The 17,781-nt window shown below is 44.1% G+C and overlaps 3 protein-coding genes across 10 annotated transcripts in view; 1 reads left to right on the forward strand and 2 right to left on the reverse strand.

Moving 5' to 3' along the window:
• LOC125769640 (hemicentin-2-like) overlaps positions 1–17,781 on the reverse strand; it is a 218,616-nt gene that overhangs the window by 83,325 nt on the left and 117,510 nt on the right. The window lies entirely within an intron of this gene.
• On the forward strand, positions 1,514–7,521 carry LOC125769626 (protein yellow-like). 4 transcript variants are annotated; one of them, XM_049438424.1, is made up of 3 exons: positions 1,514–1,638; positions 5,273–6,102; positions 6,177–7,521. In XM_049438424.1, exons 2-3 carry the CDS (start codon positions 5,592–5,594, stop codon positions 7,256–7,258), a joined length of 1,593 nt encoding a protein of 530 aa, XP_049294381.1. In that variant the 5' UTR covers positions 1,514–1,638; positions 5,273–5,591; the 3' UTR covers positions 7,259–7,521. The 4 variants fall into 4 exon arrangements, with proteins under 4 accessions (XP_049294381.1, XP_049294380.1, XP_049294383.1 ...); XM_049438423.1 differs by having other exon boundaries at positions 1,534–1,638; positions 5,192–6,102; XM_049438426.1 differs by having other exon boundaries at positions 1,550–1,627.
• LOC125769656 (mitotic checkpoint protein BUB3-like) lies at positions 14,075–15,837 on the reverse strand. The gene is made up of 2 exons (XM_049438464.1): positions 14,972–15,837; positions 14,075–14,904 (listed from the first exon to the last, which is right to left on the reverse strand). The coding sequence occupies exons 1-2, from the start codon at positions 15,164–15,166 to the stop codon at positions 14,116–14,118; spliced, it is 984 nt and encodes a 327-aa protein (XP_049294421.1). The 5' UTR covers positions 15,167–15,837; the 3' UTR covers positions 14,075–14,115.

A 17,781-nucleotide genomic window follows, 5' to 3' on the forward strand; every position in this document is an offset into this window, starting at 1 on the left:
GTCTATGGACTGCGAGTCATCGTAACGTAACCTCACCACCAACCATCATCTCACCGTCTCCATCGTGCTGTAGTAAACAAAACGTGTCCCATCCCATCACCGACACCGAGCGTTCTAACGTTACCCGTCACTGCTGCTGAGAGAGCTAATGTAGTTTATAATTACAATACAACGCGATGTTGATTCAGTGACGCTATACACCACACTCCCAATGAGTGCGAGTGGCAATTAGTTACACTGATTTAGTATTCATGTCATGAAAAACTATTTCTGCGGCACAGTCCACCCAAAGCATGGAGGTAAGTACGGGTAATAATTCGAAACGATCCAAGGCATCCATTCGAAGCTGTACCACCGGATCCCGGGGATGATCGTGGGAATGTATACTAGCATTATATAATGATACAAAGCTTCCGAGTGAATCATACCGAGCGGTAGGAAGAGAAAATGTGCACGTTTTAAAAGTTCTACTGTGGATGCATACGTATGATGCATTCGGTTCCTGGAATTACTTTTTTATAAATGAGACAATATTTCATTTACCAATAAACGTTACTGACGTGCAAGAAGCTAATGAGCGAAGGTGCTAAAGGTAGTAGACAATATGTAGCTTACCTAAGGATCAGAGCATTGATGAAATGATGCCATCATACAACCATAAAACAACCGTCATAAAACCGATTCCACTGACAACAAAGTAATTTCCATTTCCTTCCACTAAGCTAAGAAGGGGAGTGCTAGAATATTACTTGTATATGCTGTCCAATAAGTTCACCAAACATCACCAAGAAGCAAGAATTGTACATCCAACAAATACATATTCATAAAACGCTGTAACAATCGAATAAACTGCTTAAAAAAACATCCAAACGAGTAGACAGTTTATTGATCAATTACCTCAAGAAGCTCTCTAATCGTTTGAAGAACTTTGGTCTAGCAGCGCGTTAGATCCCCTTCCAAATTCTCCCGCTGCAGGCGGTGTAGGTGACGATGGACAATTTACGCACCTACCGATCGACAGATCCCCATGTGCAAGCAGACTTCAAAGCAGTTCAACCCACAAATAGTTAAAGCACAGGCAAAATGCGCGTTTTGTAGTGTTATGGACACAAACAACGCACGTACTCAGTGGGTCAAGTTTGTCGCTGAAAGATGCCACCTGACGCGATGAAGTGGTATATGAAGAATTTCAAACGCACTGTTTGTTTGCGACTCAAGTGTGCTCTTCATGAAGATCATAGCGTTCTTCCAAATTGTGATCATTTTTGCAAAACTCATCTGTATCAAATGTGTCCTCTAACAAAGCATTGTAAAAATATCTCTTCTTCCGAACGGCGTTACAATTAACACGCGTAATATTTTTTGTGTGTTTTGTGTCGCCCCACCATACCCACCACAAGAAGACCCAAAGGATTGAGCCTTCCTCTTTAATCAGCGACGGATCAATCCGAACGTCTTGATGAAGAAGAAGTGAGAGCATCTACTGGCCCAAGCGTGGCGATGTGTTTAGCGCAAGCCGAAGTGTATATCTACACCTCGATATCCGGCGATGCCGCTCAGTTGACGTTCGGATGATCTTGCAGCAACACGCACGCAAACACGCCGTGTCCCACCATACCGATCGAGGGTGTGTTTGAAGTGAGTTATTTAAAAAGTTGTGTCACGCACCGGCTTCTTCGCCGAGGCCTTGTAAATGGACGAGGTTAACCCGAAGCGATAGTACCAAAAAACACCGGACGAATGGCAAATTATTACTTTTACGTGTATATTTTTTTTTGTTTTGCTAGTGATAATTAAAGGTTATTTCAAGAGTGTTTACTACCCTTTTCTTCTTGCCCGACCATTTTCGGAAGTGAGTTAAGTGAGTTTGCAGTGTAGCACATATCGGATCGGAACTTCCGGACGGACTCGTGTCGTGCAATATATACACCTCCCACACGAAGGTCGCATGAGACGGCGGTTCAAAGTGAAAATGATTCGAGCGAAGAAATTAAAACCATAACTCCCCTGGCACCCATGTGACCGTGTGTTGTGCGTGCCCGAGCATACACTCGGAAGACTTGTGCAAGCGACGGGCGAGAAAAGTGACGGACTAGTCTTGGGCCCTTTTTCGGGGCACACCGACGGCTGTAGCCGAAAGTGTCATGAAGCGTGTGATGTATGCGGGTCTGCACAGTGCTAAACAACCACGGCCTTTAACAAACGATTTGTGTCGTGCTGGACGGCCTTTTTGTGTGTCCGTTTCCTGTACGTCTCTGGGCCGTACACGCCCCTTCCTTAGCTGGGGAAGATAACTGACGCATCGACATTGGGCCGATGCTAGTTTCACTGTCGATGCGTTGGTAGCGAACGTAAAGCAAAACACAAACATAAACATTGTCCTCTATTGGGGCCCTAAAGGTAGCATACCAGACGTATTAATAACGTACGTACAGGATGCCTGGTGTTACCTCCGGCATCAACAGCACTTTCATACCGTGAGTCACATCGAGCACGGTGCGATGCAGATGGTGTGGAGAATATTAGATTTGCATTCGGAAGGCAATGATCGTTATTCCAGCACGAGTTTCCCACGATTAGCCTCCCGGCGGTGTAGCGTTAAGGAATTGATTGTCCACTCGCAAACTCGATCTCGATCTCGGCGTGGTGAGAAAATCAAAACCCCTGCAATTGACGTGCGAATTAATTGTGCGCAATATACAGCGAATCGAGTTCCATACCCTGTCTTTCCTCCTATCCACATCGCACCACGAATTGTAGCGTGGAGGAGCCGCCTAATGATTACGAGATGAGATCAATCAATCAGACTCATTGGAGCACATTATGGATGGGGGGGGGGGGTTTGTTTCGTCTGAAAGTCTTGCGGGTGGGTGGTACATATAGTCCTAACGATATCTTCGATCATGATTGTTTGTTGCTTCGTTAAACGGTCTCCAATTGGGTGTAGTGCCGTATGTTTTGCTGTGGTGTGGAGCACAACTCCATTGCAACATCATCGCAATCATGGCAAAAACAAATCACACCACCAGCGTGACACGAGCCGTGGTCAGTGATTGCGTTTGTCGTTCCCCGGGGAAGCAGCAACAAACGAAACGCGCGGATGGATGGTAAGATTGACATCGAGCTTAAGCAAATAATGGCGTCCCCAACTCTAATGGCAAAGGATTCTCTGGTGGTTTATGAGATTGTAAGCAATGAGGCGAACTGTACGATATTAATAATGTGTTATACGGGAAGCCTATTATAGCCTCAAAGTATGCTGTTGTTCGCATGACGGAACGATTGACCCTCCCCCGAAATGCACTTGAACTTGAACCGTGGAGCGCTAGATTGGTGAAGAATGGTGCACAGCCAGCTATCCAGCTGTGATTTGGAAACCGTGTCAAATTCAGCTGCATCCGCGTGGATTAATAAATGGCAATCAATCATCGTACAATTAAATCCCGTACGCGAACGCTCAATAACTGCAGCTAGTGATGCGGGAAGAATTTATCTGCAGGCATTGCAATCGTACCTTCACATCAGCACCGCGGCTTTGATTAATTATTTGTCCATTTTGCCATCAGCTTGAAGTTGAGCTGCTGTTACGCTACAAATCAAAGTGCTAATCGACGCTGTCGCTTTTCGTAACAATAGTGTGTGTGGATAAATATTTTTGCGTTCAAACACTACGGTATCGGTTTTGTTGCGAGGTGCTGTTTTCGTCGTGCCAACGGTCGTGTTTGGCATATTAAATTCGTGGTCCCTGTGTTTGATAACAGTGTTGTTTTTTATTTGTTTTCATCTGAGTAGTGACGTCGAAAGATGGTTCAAAAATAGAAGTTTGCAAAAATAATGGCAGAAAACAAGATCTTGCAAAATCTTTCCGCTTGCTACAGAGCTACAACCATTCCTGATGTTTTTTTTTAATTAAAAATAATTCTTCTAAGAGCATCGATTCCGACCCATTGTCGGGTTGGTGAACCATTACTAAATGATTTACCGCGGATAAACGCCCATCCGTCCGGTGGCGCTGTGGTATGCACCGAATGCAAATAATGGCATAATATTATTATTCAAATTTATTCAACTAGCTTACCCACTTTCACTCACTGCGATGAGGCGCGTTAGACATATTGGGCAAGTTGCCGCTTTTTTGATAGATTTTTTTTCAGCCTTCACTGAGAGAACAGTTGCAACCAAAATGACGAGACTATTACGGATCATTCGTATGGAATCGCGTTAAAAATAAATCCTTTTTAGACAGAAGAACACAAAAATGATTCCCATCAACTCACCACACAAGAACGAACCCATTCACCAAACTCCTCTTTCCTACCACCAATACCGGTGTAACATTTAGTCTGTATGTACGTAGAGAAAGCCACCCGCCCATTAAAATTACCATAATTGCGATGGTAAATTGCAATTATTTGCACCGCGAAAAAACAAACCGACAGCTTCTCATCCGCGCGGGTATGTCGGGGCGTTGATGCTTGCCCTGGGTGAATACTTAACTTTTCCCTCGTGCCGATAGAAACACGCGACCGGAAGCAACCGTAGCGATCGTTCCTGTTACACGTCCAACACTTTCCATTGCGGAAGTAATAAAATAGAATGAATTACAACCCGCCGGAAATGTGACCCCCGGGTGACTCCTCACCTGTGTTGGGAATTGTTCAAAACGGGAAAAGCGCACCATATCAAAGCTTTTGTGTCTGTATATTGTAGAAGATAGCACAAGCAGAATCCTACATATGGATCCATTTTACTACTTCATTTTTAACGTGCGAATATCTGTTCGGTACAGTGGGGCACGAACAAACTGGAAGCATATTAATTAATATTTCAAAGATTCCACCTTCATTCGAGGGGATAAGTTTTGGCTTGCCCGTTCACGTGCGGGAAAGTTTATCACTTCTTTTATCGCCTTCCGACTCTAGGTGGTCGACAGGGTCGCTTGCAATTTACATAAGGATGACCTCCAATCATACTCATTCGACAGCACCTTCCGCTCAGCTGACTGTGACGCTGGGTGTTGCGATATAGGAGAGTTAAAAACAGTCTGAATACACACATACACACACACATACGGAAAGCCATCCTGACTGCCTTAACCACAAGCAGAACCATCGTTTGCCCGTGAAGCGATCGCGTAATTATTGCAAATTAAATTAACACCTTCCTTGCTGCGTTTCGTTTCTGTCCTCAGGTTATACTGGGCCTTCCCATCCACAGGAGAAGCTCGTGATATCGACAGCACCAATTCATTGCGTCTATCTCCCTTTTCCAGACAAAAGCACGACCAAAGTGAAGTGATAATTGGCGCTAGGCGAGTGTATGCGTGTGTATTATGGGCGGCTAGCACCGTGCCGGACTACGTCTTCAATAAAACACACAACAGTGTCTGGCCGGTGCTCACCGAAAGAGGAACCGGGTCACCAATAATACCGTTTAGTAAGGTGGTTAATTGTGAGTCCGAAATATAAACCCATACCCGGGGACAGAGAGCCAGTTGCTGAAAGTGAAGCGTTACGATCATTTACGCGAGTGCTAGACGTCAAATTAATTGATTAACTCGGTGACCGTTTTTGGGGTGTAACCCGCACTGGATGATGGCACTGGAACGAAGGTTGATCGCGTTGGTGCTAGTGATCGGGTGTGCACTGGGGCAGCAAACTAACGAGGACAGTCTACAGTCACTGGACAGTTTAAGCCCCCCGACACCCTCGGTACCGACTGCACCGGCCGAGAAGCAGTTCCGGGTAGTGTACGAATGGAACGTGCTCGACTTTGCTTTCACGAATGAGGATGAACGAGCGCATGCCCTGTACGATGGACACTACATCCCGAAGAATGTGCTCATCTCCGACTGTAAACCGTTTGCGAATCGACTCTATCTCACCATTCCGCGCATGTTACCGGGAGTTCCGGCCACCCTTGGATATGTCGTACGTCCAGAAAACAATGGACGCACCGATCCGGAGATTGTACCGTACCCGTCCTGGGATATGAACGAGCGAGGAAACTGTTCTGCGTTACAGTTCGTTCAGGGAATTGCTATCGATAAGCAAGGTATCATGTGGGTCGTCGATTCTGGACGTACTGAAACGTTAACGCGTGGTAAGTGTACAAAGTTGAGCCACGTGTAAGGGAAAACTCCATGAAGCACTACGTTCTATTTCTCGTTTGCCCAGGTAAAGATCATGTCGTCTGTCCACCGAAGATCTTGCTGCTGGACCTGAAACGCAACGGCAGTATCGTGCTACGCTACCAGTTCCCGGAGTCGGTTGTACCTGCCGGTAATAATTACCTCAACAAGATCGTTGTAGACGACGCGTTCGGAGGGTTCGCCTACATTACCGACAACAGTGGGGCCGATCCTGGAATTGTGGTATTCTCGCGACGACTCCTCAAGTCGTGGAAGGTGCGAGAGAACAATTCGATGCGTGCCGCTCGTAATGCGGTCCGGTTCGGTGTCAATGGTACGGAGCTAAACTTTTCGATCCACATCGATAGTATCGCACTCGGTCCGTACTACAATCCCAACATTTCCCCGGACCAACCGGTTGTGGATACGCTTGTCAATAGCCAGAACTACGAGCGTAATGTGTACTACAGTCCACTGTCCAGCTACCACATCTATTCGCTACCGGCATCGCTTCTGCGTGACTCGGAGTTTAATGCCCGAGCGACCCCGCGTGACATTCTCGAAGCCGTCGTAGACTACGGCCAGAAGCAGTCGCAAACGGACGGCATGGTTATGGACAACCAGGGCGTGCTGTACTTTGGGCTGCTCAGTGAACATGCCATCGCCAAGTGGGACACCTACAAACCGTTCACCGCGGCAAACCAGCAGATCATCGCGAAGGATGCCACCTACATCCAGTGGGTGGATAGTATGGGCATTGACCACGAAGGTTACCTGTATGTAACGGTCAACCGATTGCACAACTTTGTCGCCGGTCGCCTTAACCCGCTGGAGGTGAACTTCCGCATACTGCGTGCGAAAACGGGCGCACTCAGCTACGTCAATACACCGGACAACTTGTTCAACAGCGATGGAAAGTTTCTGTACTCGGGTGCGTCCGGTGAGCCGTTTGCCGACAATGGGTTGGTGTATCAGTATGAAGGTACTACGCCTGCCTCGAGCAGATTGGCTGCGGCGGGAATACTTGGTGCAAGCGGTGCCACGGTAAACGCTTCCTTCGCCGGATTTATTGGCGTCCTTGCGCTGTGCGTCGTGACTAGCATGATTGGCCGGTGGAGCGTTGCTTAGGGTGGATGATATTGGAATCTGAATGTGAGTTGACATCATCGTTCGCAAGGACGAATCCAACAGTCAGGTATGGAAGAAAAAAGAATCTCCCTCCACTTCCCTTTCTCCGCCACGTTACCAGTACTTCCGTATCAGTATTTGTATATATAGTTGAGCTTAAGTGTAAATAAGCGAAGCGTGTTCGCTGCTACCGTTCTTGGATTTCATGTTGACTTTTTAACGAGGATACGCTTCGGAAATAAAAATGGTTATTTTTTACGACACCTGTCCTGCGGCTCCATTTGTCTACGACCGGTGGAACGAAGGAAGCAAGACACCATTGATGACTTTTCATAAACAGTTCCAAGAAACCGAAATCATCGCAGATTTATGTGTTCCGTTTTGCTTGCGTCCGCGGAAGGAATGACATTTTCGCTCATGATGACTTTATGATAGCCTTTCGTGGAAGGCTATGTAATCGTGGAAAAATTAATAAAGACCTACCCAAATTGACGCCCTGATGGTGATAGTGCCGAGAAGCGCTGACAGAATGGGGTTTTATACGATGCGAGAAAGATGCGTCTTCCACGGTTCGCGAAATATTCCGCAAACGACGAATTGATACCGCCGAAATCAGTTCCTATTGCTGTGTCAACATTATTAATCACCTGGTCGAAAAAACGGAAAAGTGTACGCTTTCGCGCCGTACGCGCGCGCTGCGCTGATTGCGGGGTATTATCTTGTCCTTTGGTGGAGTTTGGAAAGGATTTTCTGGTTTTTCTCGTTGATCAAGATTTATGCTCGTCTTGCCTGTCAGAAGACGCCGTCTTTTTTTTTTTGGGTGTGTGTAGTATTCCTTAGTACTTCGATGCTATGAAATAAATGCAAATAAATTCCCATCTTGAAGCTAAGCGTGAGAACACTCCCGCCGTTACTCTGGGCCGTATTTCGGGGGCGTTTTTTCTTCTTGCCAGGATTTTATCTGCGTGTGTGTGTCGGATCTTTTCCCTTTATTTCTTTTTATCAAGCAACAGCCGCCAGTCTTTAGCTGTAAAGCACGGCAGCAACGAGCGCGGATTTTTCGTGTAAGTTGAAAGCGCGCAAATTTGTGAGTCTCTTAGGTCTCGTTTTGGGTCTCCTCGTCGAACAGAAGAAAAAAATCCGTTGCCATCATTATCAACTAAGCTGCAGGATCTGAATGCGACGGCTGCAACCCACTGGTGGATGAAGAAGACTTGCATAACAAAAAAAATACAAGAAAACCTCATCGAGACAGAACCTGGCTGAAAAATTTATTTTCCATCCATGATACCGAATTAAACGAGCGCGCATACACACACACAACGTGAGATCCTGTACTGTGGAAATCTTTTTGACTTTGGCTTTCCCGGCAATGGTGCTCGTTAAGCTGTTTCTCTAGGGAAACAGTACGCCAGAAAATTATAGGCATTTCAACCACGAAGCGTCACGTGAACAGAGGCAGCAATTTTATGACGAACAAGCTTTTTATTGCAATGGTGGGTCGGTGCTGTGCTTGTCCGTTTTGGCGTGCAGTGAAAGAAAAATTCATCGTAATGCAATGCATTTTTAAATAGGTAATACTGGTCTATTCACATATCCTAGTGAAGTAATTCAGACAGACAGGGAAGAGAAAAAAATGTGTCCGTTGATTATTTTGCATCATTCGCAAACTATTTTTTGAGCGCTCAAAACTTCAACTCGCTGCTGTAAACGACGAGTTTTTAGTATGCGTTTACTACCTTTCATTAGTTATACAGGAAGCGCACAGTGTCACGCGCATCGTTTGTTTGCAGAATATCGTAAATAAGCTTACGCAGCTAGTGACGATCACTCATCTTAGCAAACCGTGTGCGAGCACATTCTTAATCGCTCTAAGACGCTCGGTAAACAATCAATTAGAAGCTTATCTGATACTTAAGCAGATCAGTTGCAAAGTATAATTTAAATAACAAACAATGCAAGATACGAAAACAAACTTAAGCAACAAGATTATTGCATTATCTACTTTTATGAGCGTCATAAAGATGAACGGGATTTGCCTGTTTTGCATATCGGTCAGATTGTTCATGTTGCCTTATATCGTCGTTTTTAGTACCGGCCACCGATGGCTTGAAAAAAAAAAACAAACCTACATTTCTATTTTTCCTATAAAATAGAACCATTCGTGATGGATTTGCTTCTTTGGCGTTTTTTTTTTGCGTTTCTTTTTTATTGTTACCTTCATCCAGCCACTCCAACGGGATGCTGCACAACATCCTTCCAAAATTCACTTTGCATAGGATTAGGAAGGATGTTTGGTACATTTTCCCCCATTTTACGACTAGGTAACCATAGCAACTGACCATTGTTTACGGATTTTAACCGACCGGTTGTGCTGTGCTTTTCACAACAGGAGGTAACCAAGGACCTTCACCTAGTGCTTGAGAGTCCGGTGATTCATTCAAAAAGGGTTTCACTTCCCCGAATCGAACCGGAGCCGGATATTAAATGTTCGCCACCTTTTTTCCGGAATGCAAAAAAAAAAAAACTCAACAGTAGTGTGATGAAGTTGCGTCGCCAGGATACTAAGGATGGTTTTTTCTTCTTCGTGCAATAAAACTTTTTACAAACGAACATCGGAGAGCGCATAAAAATGATATTCCACCCGATTTATTACTCGTTATACCTTACCCATTATAAAAGGATACGAACAAACGATCCTCTTTCAATTCAAAAGCAAAGAAAACACGAATGAAGCAAACGGTGGAAACATTTGTTTATGAAAGTGTTTCCCTTTCTAGTAATCCCACCCCATCAACGGAATAGTCATTGTAACAAGCACGTCCTTCCTTGCCTTGTAGTGGAAAGCTCGAATCGCGTGTAAAAATCTTCACCGAATAATTTACACCACCTCATCATAGTGTAAACATTTGCTATCTTATCATGCAAAGAATAGAATCGTGAAATTCTCTTCCATGAAACAGAACCTCCACAAAAGCAAACAACTGAAATCGAATCGAACGGAAAGCTAGACGAACAAACCGTGCACATCCGCATTTAGATACCAGGTCAGCGCGACATCCAAATCACGATAAAAGATAAAAACGTGCTTTTACCCGAATTTTGAACTCAACCCCTCTAAAATGCGGAAAAACTCTTTCGGATTTTTTTTCTTTTCAATATCATGGGTGCATGAGTGTACCAAAACCAAAAAAAAAAAAAGAAACGAAAAGAAATTTCCAAAGATTGTAAGACGTACGAAGCTGACAGTTACACAGGTTCAGGTGCAATAATACCACGGCGTAAGCCTTGCCCTTTTGCCCTCGGTGTACCTTTTGTGCCAGATGTAAAGCAAAACGAAATGTCGTCCAAGTTGCTGTAAAAGTTTGCTTTCTTTTACTCGTTAACCTTCTCCACGCTTCTGCTGATAAGGGCGCACAAAATATGCACGTACCAAAAGTCCTCCCAAATTGCCTAACAGAAGTCGTGAAAAAATATCAAAGTATATGTATATAGTACAGGGAACAGAAAAACTTCTGACGACAGCTTTTCTTAGTTTGTTTTTATCAAGAATTTGCGCATCGTGAAGATACCTTAGCCGAGATGGCATCGTCACCCTACCCTAGCGCAGTTGATAAGGTGAAGTAATTTTATTCCTTCATCCCGATTCATGGCATTCCGCAAAAGGTTCTAGGATTCAAGATTAAAAAGGGCTCCTGCTAGCGACGCAAGGCACTCCACACAACATGGCATGAAAGCAGATGGTATGAAACATTAACGAATGACGCGAAACGGTATCGTAAACCGTGAATCGATTCACGAAAAACGTGACAGTCGTTGACACGAACGCAAACTTTCTCCAGCTCTGACCAGCTCTGTTCCGAACCAATGCTTGGCGTTGGAATTACAGCTCTTACGGTGTGGAGGGGTCGGTCTTGGGATACTAAATGAATCATTCATAAATGATGTAATTTTCTTATTTCTTCTACGATAGTAGTGTTGCGATGATAGTCTAGCTTATCGCTACTCCCTAACCAGCCGGATGTGAGGGGACGGGTGTTTAGAAAGGTAGCAGCCGCACACATCCAGATAAGTACAGATGCTCATGCAAACCAACCATCCTGCCAGGCCAGGTTTAAGTTCATCGCGGAAAACAGCAGCAAATGTCTACTAGCAAAATGTAATGAAGTACTATTTACGAGCCGGCTGCTAACCCGCAAAATGGGACTTTGCTCGTCCGGTTCCTGGTCAGAGCAGGGTCCACCATTTTCACCATGGCGCTAGTGAGCTAGATCCTCGAAAAATCCTACCACCGTTCATAAACATCCGACGAGTAACGATTGTCATCAACGAAGATTGCCGGGTAGCAATCGAGAAAAGTAATGACATTTTCGCACAAGCACAGAACCGTTCCAGTCGGGGCAGCTGTTTTGTTGGTTTCTGGTCTCCTTACTCCGTGCGGGAGCGCTACCCATACCAAAGGCACATAGACAAATTTGTGACCGTAATATAAACTCACTTCCGCGTTTCGCCTTTCCGCGGTTCCCGGTTTATTGTTGTTGTTCCTGCTGTGCGGGTTTCCAGCAAACGGAACATATTGCTTCCCATTCACTTTCATCTTTCATCCAACTACACGTTCCTGGAAGTGCTGCTGCCGTAGTACAACCATCTTCTCAACCCTGCTTCCACTGTACTACGTGATTAACCTTGATGTGCGTTATTCGGCATACGGTCCCATACACCACCACAAGTGAGTGTGGTTTCTAGACCTAACAAAAAGTTTTACACCACGCTGCTATCAACTCCACGAGCTTCGTACAAAGTGGGCACACAGTACAACCCGAAGCACAAGTACTAGAGTGGCAAGTGCATGGAATAAATCGCTTCATTTATTTCCATTACGAGACGTAGCATTAGTTCCTTTTTTTGGTTTTGCTTTCTGAAAGCTCTTTCTCAAAAATATCCTGTTCCTGGCTAAGACTAGAAAAGGATTACACATGGCACAAATATGGGTATATGGGGAGATGAAGAAAACGTTAGCCAAAAATATGAGAGCTATATTTTTTGGTCCTATTCTTGTGTAGAAACAGCGACTTAAAACGTTGAGTTCATCAAATGCCATTTGAGCGTAATGGACTACAATGCATCAGAACTGAAAGTACAAAATGTATTTTTTAAATATGATTGCAAAAGGTGATTCGACACTGGAATGAACTGGTTTTTGTTTTTTTCGTTTTTTTTTTGGTTAAATGTGGAAGCAAACGCTACTCCAATATTGACCTTGATCTCAATTAGCAAACAATTTGCTCCAGAATTGTAACCTTACTGTTATCTTAACGTACTATCTCAAACCATCTAGGGCGGCACTAGTATGTTCATGACTTTACTATGGAACTGTTAGCACTACTACTTCGACCGAGTGCCGTTTAGTTAAGCTAGCGTAAAGGTTACAAATTCAATTTACACTCGATCAAAGCAAATCTGTTCATCGGTGATATCGAGACGGCAATTTCTATTACCGCAAGCGGATCAACTTCAAGATGTAAGACGTTTGGATCGTATCGTTAAGTTACACATCCACGGGGGAAAAAAGTTTTGCATCGCAGTGTTAAGATAACGTTGGTTTAGCTTTTGCTTTTTTCCATGTCGAAAATGACCAGCTTGATTGGTGGTATCATACCAAAAGGGAAAGTTTGCGTTTCTGTCAGACTGCGGCAAATCCGCTACGCTTGTTCATTTCCCAATTTCTTGCTTGCTACGAATGCCATGAATGGTAAGCAAAAGCAAACAAATAAAAAGAAAATCTTGCACAGAAACCCGCATTCTTCCCGCTCGCATAGGGCATAGTAATAGTTCCGAACTGGATGAAAGTTATAGATGGAAGCCAAGACGAATCAGCAGCAGTAATGCCCACCATGACCATTGCCAGAAACGACTTACACTTGTCTTTCCGTTTATCGGACACAATTTTATGTGCAAACTTTGCACCGAACTAGAAAAACGTGCTGCAAGTTTTGTGGAATAGGTTCAAAAGACTGGTTCAACCATCTTGCAAAAGAAAGATTCGCAAACCAACCGTTCTCCAACCTCAAGGGCAGATTTCGGAAAAGAGTTGGTAACCAACACCGGTTATACTATCTGCACCTTTCTTGCTATACCACCCCTATCTGCTAACGGCGATAGCCATAAGCACGGCAAACATGGAACGGTTTACGGGAAGAGGAAGACCGAAAACAAAAGACATTTCAGCGCAGCGGTTCATCCGAATTCGGGTAAGCTATTTGGTAAATTGCACGAACACTACGCAAAGTTCCTGGGACGATTCTACATCGTTACTGCTCGTATGGGGGGAAAATAGTTGTGTAATCTTTCTTTTCATCTATTTTTCGGCATCTAGCTCGAGAAAGCACTGACCATGATTGAAGCGGGTAGTTATTTTTCCGTCCATACGAATACCGAACCGAATGCCATTTCATTAAAGTGCATTGATTACTGCCACATATGCCGTCGGTATGGTAGTGAAGCTTTCAATAAAGCAGTCCCGCAGCAGAGGGGAAAAGAAAGAGATTCTCGTCAATATGCCTCATTGAACTTCAAACGAAATTTGTCCGGATGAAGTGCCATACATACGAATAAGTTCCTGCATATACGCTACATTCATAGTGTCCTTCTTTCCTTCCTTCGCTCCGTCCAACCGGTCCATTAGTTGATTCGATTGAATTAAAGTGTCTTTAGCGGTTTGCTCGTGTATTTCCTGGTCTTAGTAAAACATTCCGTTATCTTGCATTGCTGCCGACAGGATTCAAGAGTACATAAATCGATGTAAAATCTACTTAATTTAATACATGCAACACATTTACAGCGTAAACCAATCCACCCTATTTTGGCCGCGTTTCCTGCTCGCTCACGTAACGTACGTACAGTATCGGTTCTGGGTACGGTTCCGGTGGTGTTTCAGCTTCATCCATGTAAGAGCAAGCGATCGCCAATGCGCTTCCATCGTCACTGAAGCACAAACTAGATATCGAACTATCGTACATGTGGAATTGACACAACCGTTTCTTGTTGAACCCATCCCAGATGTTTACGAAACCATCCGAACCACCGGAGGCGAAGGTATTGTACACATTATGGAAGCTAATCGCATTCACCGGATAGATATGTTCGATCTCGTTCTGTTTCGACCGGTGGCACTTGAAGGCGAATTTTTTCTTTTGCCATTCCGGGTTCGGATTGAAGTACTCGAGCGCTACTCTCCCCTCGATAGAGCTCATCACGTACCCTTCCTTGTTTGGGAAGCAACGCACGGTACGGGTTTGATACTTGAGCGATGATTCGCGCCGCTCGACGTAGTTGCTCATGTGTCGCAGATCCCAGATCAACACCTTCCTGTCGGAGGTGGCCACTACGAGCCGTTCCTCGATGCAGCTCATCGAGTACACCTTGCCGGCACTCTGGTCATACGTTCCCACACACTCCTTCTCACGTCCATCCCACAGCTTCACCGTTCGGTCCCAGCTTCCGGTGAGAATCCCGTTGACCATCGACGCATACTCAACACACTTCACGGCAGCATCGTGCGTTCCAAGGTTATGCTCGATGTGTGTGTTCAAATCGTACAGCTTCACAGTATTGTCCAGCCCACCGCTGACGGTTTTTACGGAATCCTAAGCCCAAACGGTAATCCGATTAAATGGCTGCACTGGGCGCAAGTCACTGCAAGCGAAAACTTACCAAAAAAGCGCAATCCAGCACGGGTGAAGAGTGGAAAAACTTATGCCGCAGCGTGTTGTTGACAATATCGTACAATCGGACGCTGGTGTCCCATGACGAAACAAGCAGAAATTGGTTCGTTTTGGGAGAAAACTTCACCGTCGATATCACATCACTGGGTGGATTAATGATTTGAACTTCCCCTTTACGTGCCATTTTAGTGCTATTATCAAGTCAAAACTACCAAATTACGGTGATACACAATATCCAACAACATCGACTTTAAATGAAACGACAATAAATGATGCTACAATCAGCTGTCAAAGTTAAAAAAACGACCGGTAATAGTACAAATGTTCAGATGCAGGTGGCGCTGTCAAAGCCGAAGTTTACCGAATTTATCCGAAGTGAACCGAAAATATAATTCGAAAACGGTTTGGATTTCGAAAATGATTTCAAATTTTTCGAACATGGCGCAAACGGCTTAATTAATCGTAGGAGCCCAAAAGACTTTCTTTTGTTTTAATATATAGTAGAACGTCGATTATGCGGTGTGCTCGGGGATCGCACTGATGCCGGGTAATCGATTTCCACGGATAATAGTTCCTTAAATATCAAGGTCATTTATATATCTAGCCAAAGCGTATAAAGCGTCTATATACTATACTATGGTGATCCTTCTGATGCTAAAAATGATTCTGGATCAAGCTAATAGGTACAAAAGTTTACCACGGTTCAACAGCTGTCTATTTTCGGCTCACGCTTAATCTGCCCGCCGGTTAATCCGCCTGACAGTTAATCCGCCCCCGGATAATCGACGTTCAACTGTACTTCTGAGCGACATCATTTGATCAACGTTAGAACACAGAGTGAAGAGCGAAAAGTTCCCGCTTTTAATAAATACGACATGTTAGGAAAAAGCTTAATTTTAAATATTTTTTTAAAACGCTTTGAAAATATTTCTATTTGGCTTAATAAAGGTTGTTTTTCTTCTTCTGCTTTGTTTAAGAACCTTTTAGTTCTCGTTCCTGCGAGCCGGCGCATTTGAAATTTTATTTCTATCTTTTTCCAAGCTGCGCTGGTGTAATGATTCTATCGCCTACATTCCCTCAACAGATTCGGTACAAAATTCTGAAAGAACCAAAATGCTTCGTCCGCAAAACGGGCAATTGAAGTTTACTCAAATTTGAAATCAAAGAAAGCAATATAAGAAGTTGTACGAACAAAAAGAAAGAGAATTTCCAGCTCGATCGAAATAACTGCAAGTTCTAAAAAAAAGTGTTGATGTTTGTGTATAACACCTCTGATTATTCTAACATAATCAAATGTTTAAATCCTAAACTATGATGCATGACTTATATTTGATTAATTGAACCCTTCTTTGAGGTATACCCAACAGTTGTGAATTATTCTTTGAAAATAATTACTCTCTCAAATCCGCAGAGCACATTAAAAATTATTTACCAGAGGGAGCATTAATAAAAAAAGGATTTTACATGTACCATCAGAAAATATAAGTGGAAGAAATTATAGCACTCAAAACAAGATAACAGCTTACGAAAAGAAATCCCCCAAAGAGGTTCAACAAAGCGACAGACGAGCTCATCCGGAAGGTGACTGGTTCGGGAAATTCATTGTGGATTAGGCATTGCTCACCCTTGAAGATATCATTATTGTGCGTGCTCGGAGAAATAAGTCCCACCGGAACCGGTGATCACCGTGCTGTGGTGTGGATTGAAGTTCTTAACTTTCTGCCTCACCGGTAGCTTACGGTGAGCCAGCATATCTGCACATTTGCCACACCATTCCCATTGCCACGAATGTTTGGTAAAGTTTACCGGCTTGCCTTTGCTGCCTTTGGGGTTTCGTCTTTCGCTTCAAAGCAATCGTTCGCAGGCGTTCTCGACACGCGTCGACGTATCCTAATCTTTTAATTCGTTCATTTGCACGAGCCTAAACCATCGACGGCTGGTGTGGAAAACCGTACGTAAGTTTAATCAGATTTACTCAAAATCTCGTAGGCGCTCGGGCAGCCACTGAAAAATCGTTCTATTCATGCGCTTCTTAGTCGCTCAAGTCGGAGGAATATTTTTTTTTAACTTTGTAATTTGAACATTTTTTCCCCTTCTTTATCAGACTGTTCAGTGTGATGCTGCCGCCGGGGTGCAGAAAACAACCAAGGTAACAATTAGGTTCGGGAGGGAAAATCCACCGTACAGCAAGCTTGGGCAAGAGAAGCTACAGGACACAAAATCCATCCACTTCCTGTCCTATTTCACACCCGCATCAAATGGTCCGGACTGGTTGATGGCTCGGAAGGTAAAATATTTTAGCCCTTTTGCCGTTTCGCTCTAATGATTTTAATAAGCCCCCTTGTATAATTTGCCTCCTGCTGAGACCCATTCGCCAAATTCGTTGTGACGTGAGCTTATACATATGCGTGGGCATCAAAACGGTTGGCTCTCACATATGATGATACACAGCAAAGTGCCGTAACCATGCAATGTGTCGAACGATAGGCTCACGAACACTTTACCGCACCTCGGTGCTTCACGTTTGCTTATTAAATAATGAACGATAACGCCTTCATTAGCATGCGCTCTGGTCGGATGATGGACGTTGGTAGTAAAATTCGGAAGTAGTTTGCTTTTTCGGCAATTGATTAGATTTAATTTAATTATGTGCGAATCATAATTGACGCGTATAACAGATTAAATGTCAGTTACCCACTTTGGTTGGAGAAAAGTTTGCATAGAAATCATTTATCAACAGAGAGAATTCAACCTTAATCGACCTACATAGAAAGGAGGGAGAACTTTAATCCAACATAA

The sequence above is a fragment of the Anopheles funestus genome, chromosome 3RL (assembly GCF_943734845.2).
Source record: "Anopheles funestus chromosome 3RL, idAnoFuneDA-416_04, whole genome shotgun sequence".
In the NCBI taxonomy this organism is placed as follows: Eukaryota; Metazoa; Arthropoda; class Insecta; order Diptera; family Culicidae; genus Anopheles; species Anopheles funestus.

Coding starts and splice junctions, on each gene's coding strand:
- LOC125769626 (XM_049438424.1), top strand. CDS start 5,592: ATGATGGCACTGGAACGAAGGTTGATCGCGTTGGTGCTAGTGATCGGG. Junction 6,103..6,176: donor TACTGAAACGTTAACGCGTG/GTAAGTGTACAA, acceptor TCGTTTGCCCAG/GTAAAGATCATGTCGTCTGT.
- LOC125769656 (XM_049438464.1), bottom strand. CDS start 15,166: ATGGCACGTAAAGGGGAAGTTCAAATCATTAATCCACCCAGTGATGTG. Junction 14,905..14,971: donor TGCTGGATTGCGCTTTTTTG/GTAAGTTTTCGC, acceptor GTTTGGGCTTAG/GATTCCGTAAAAACCGTCAG.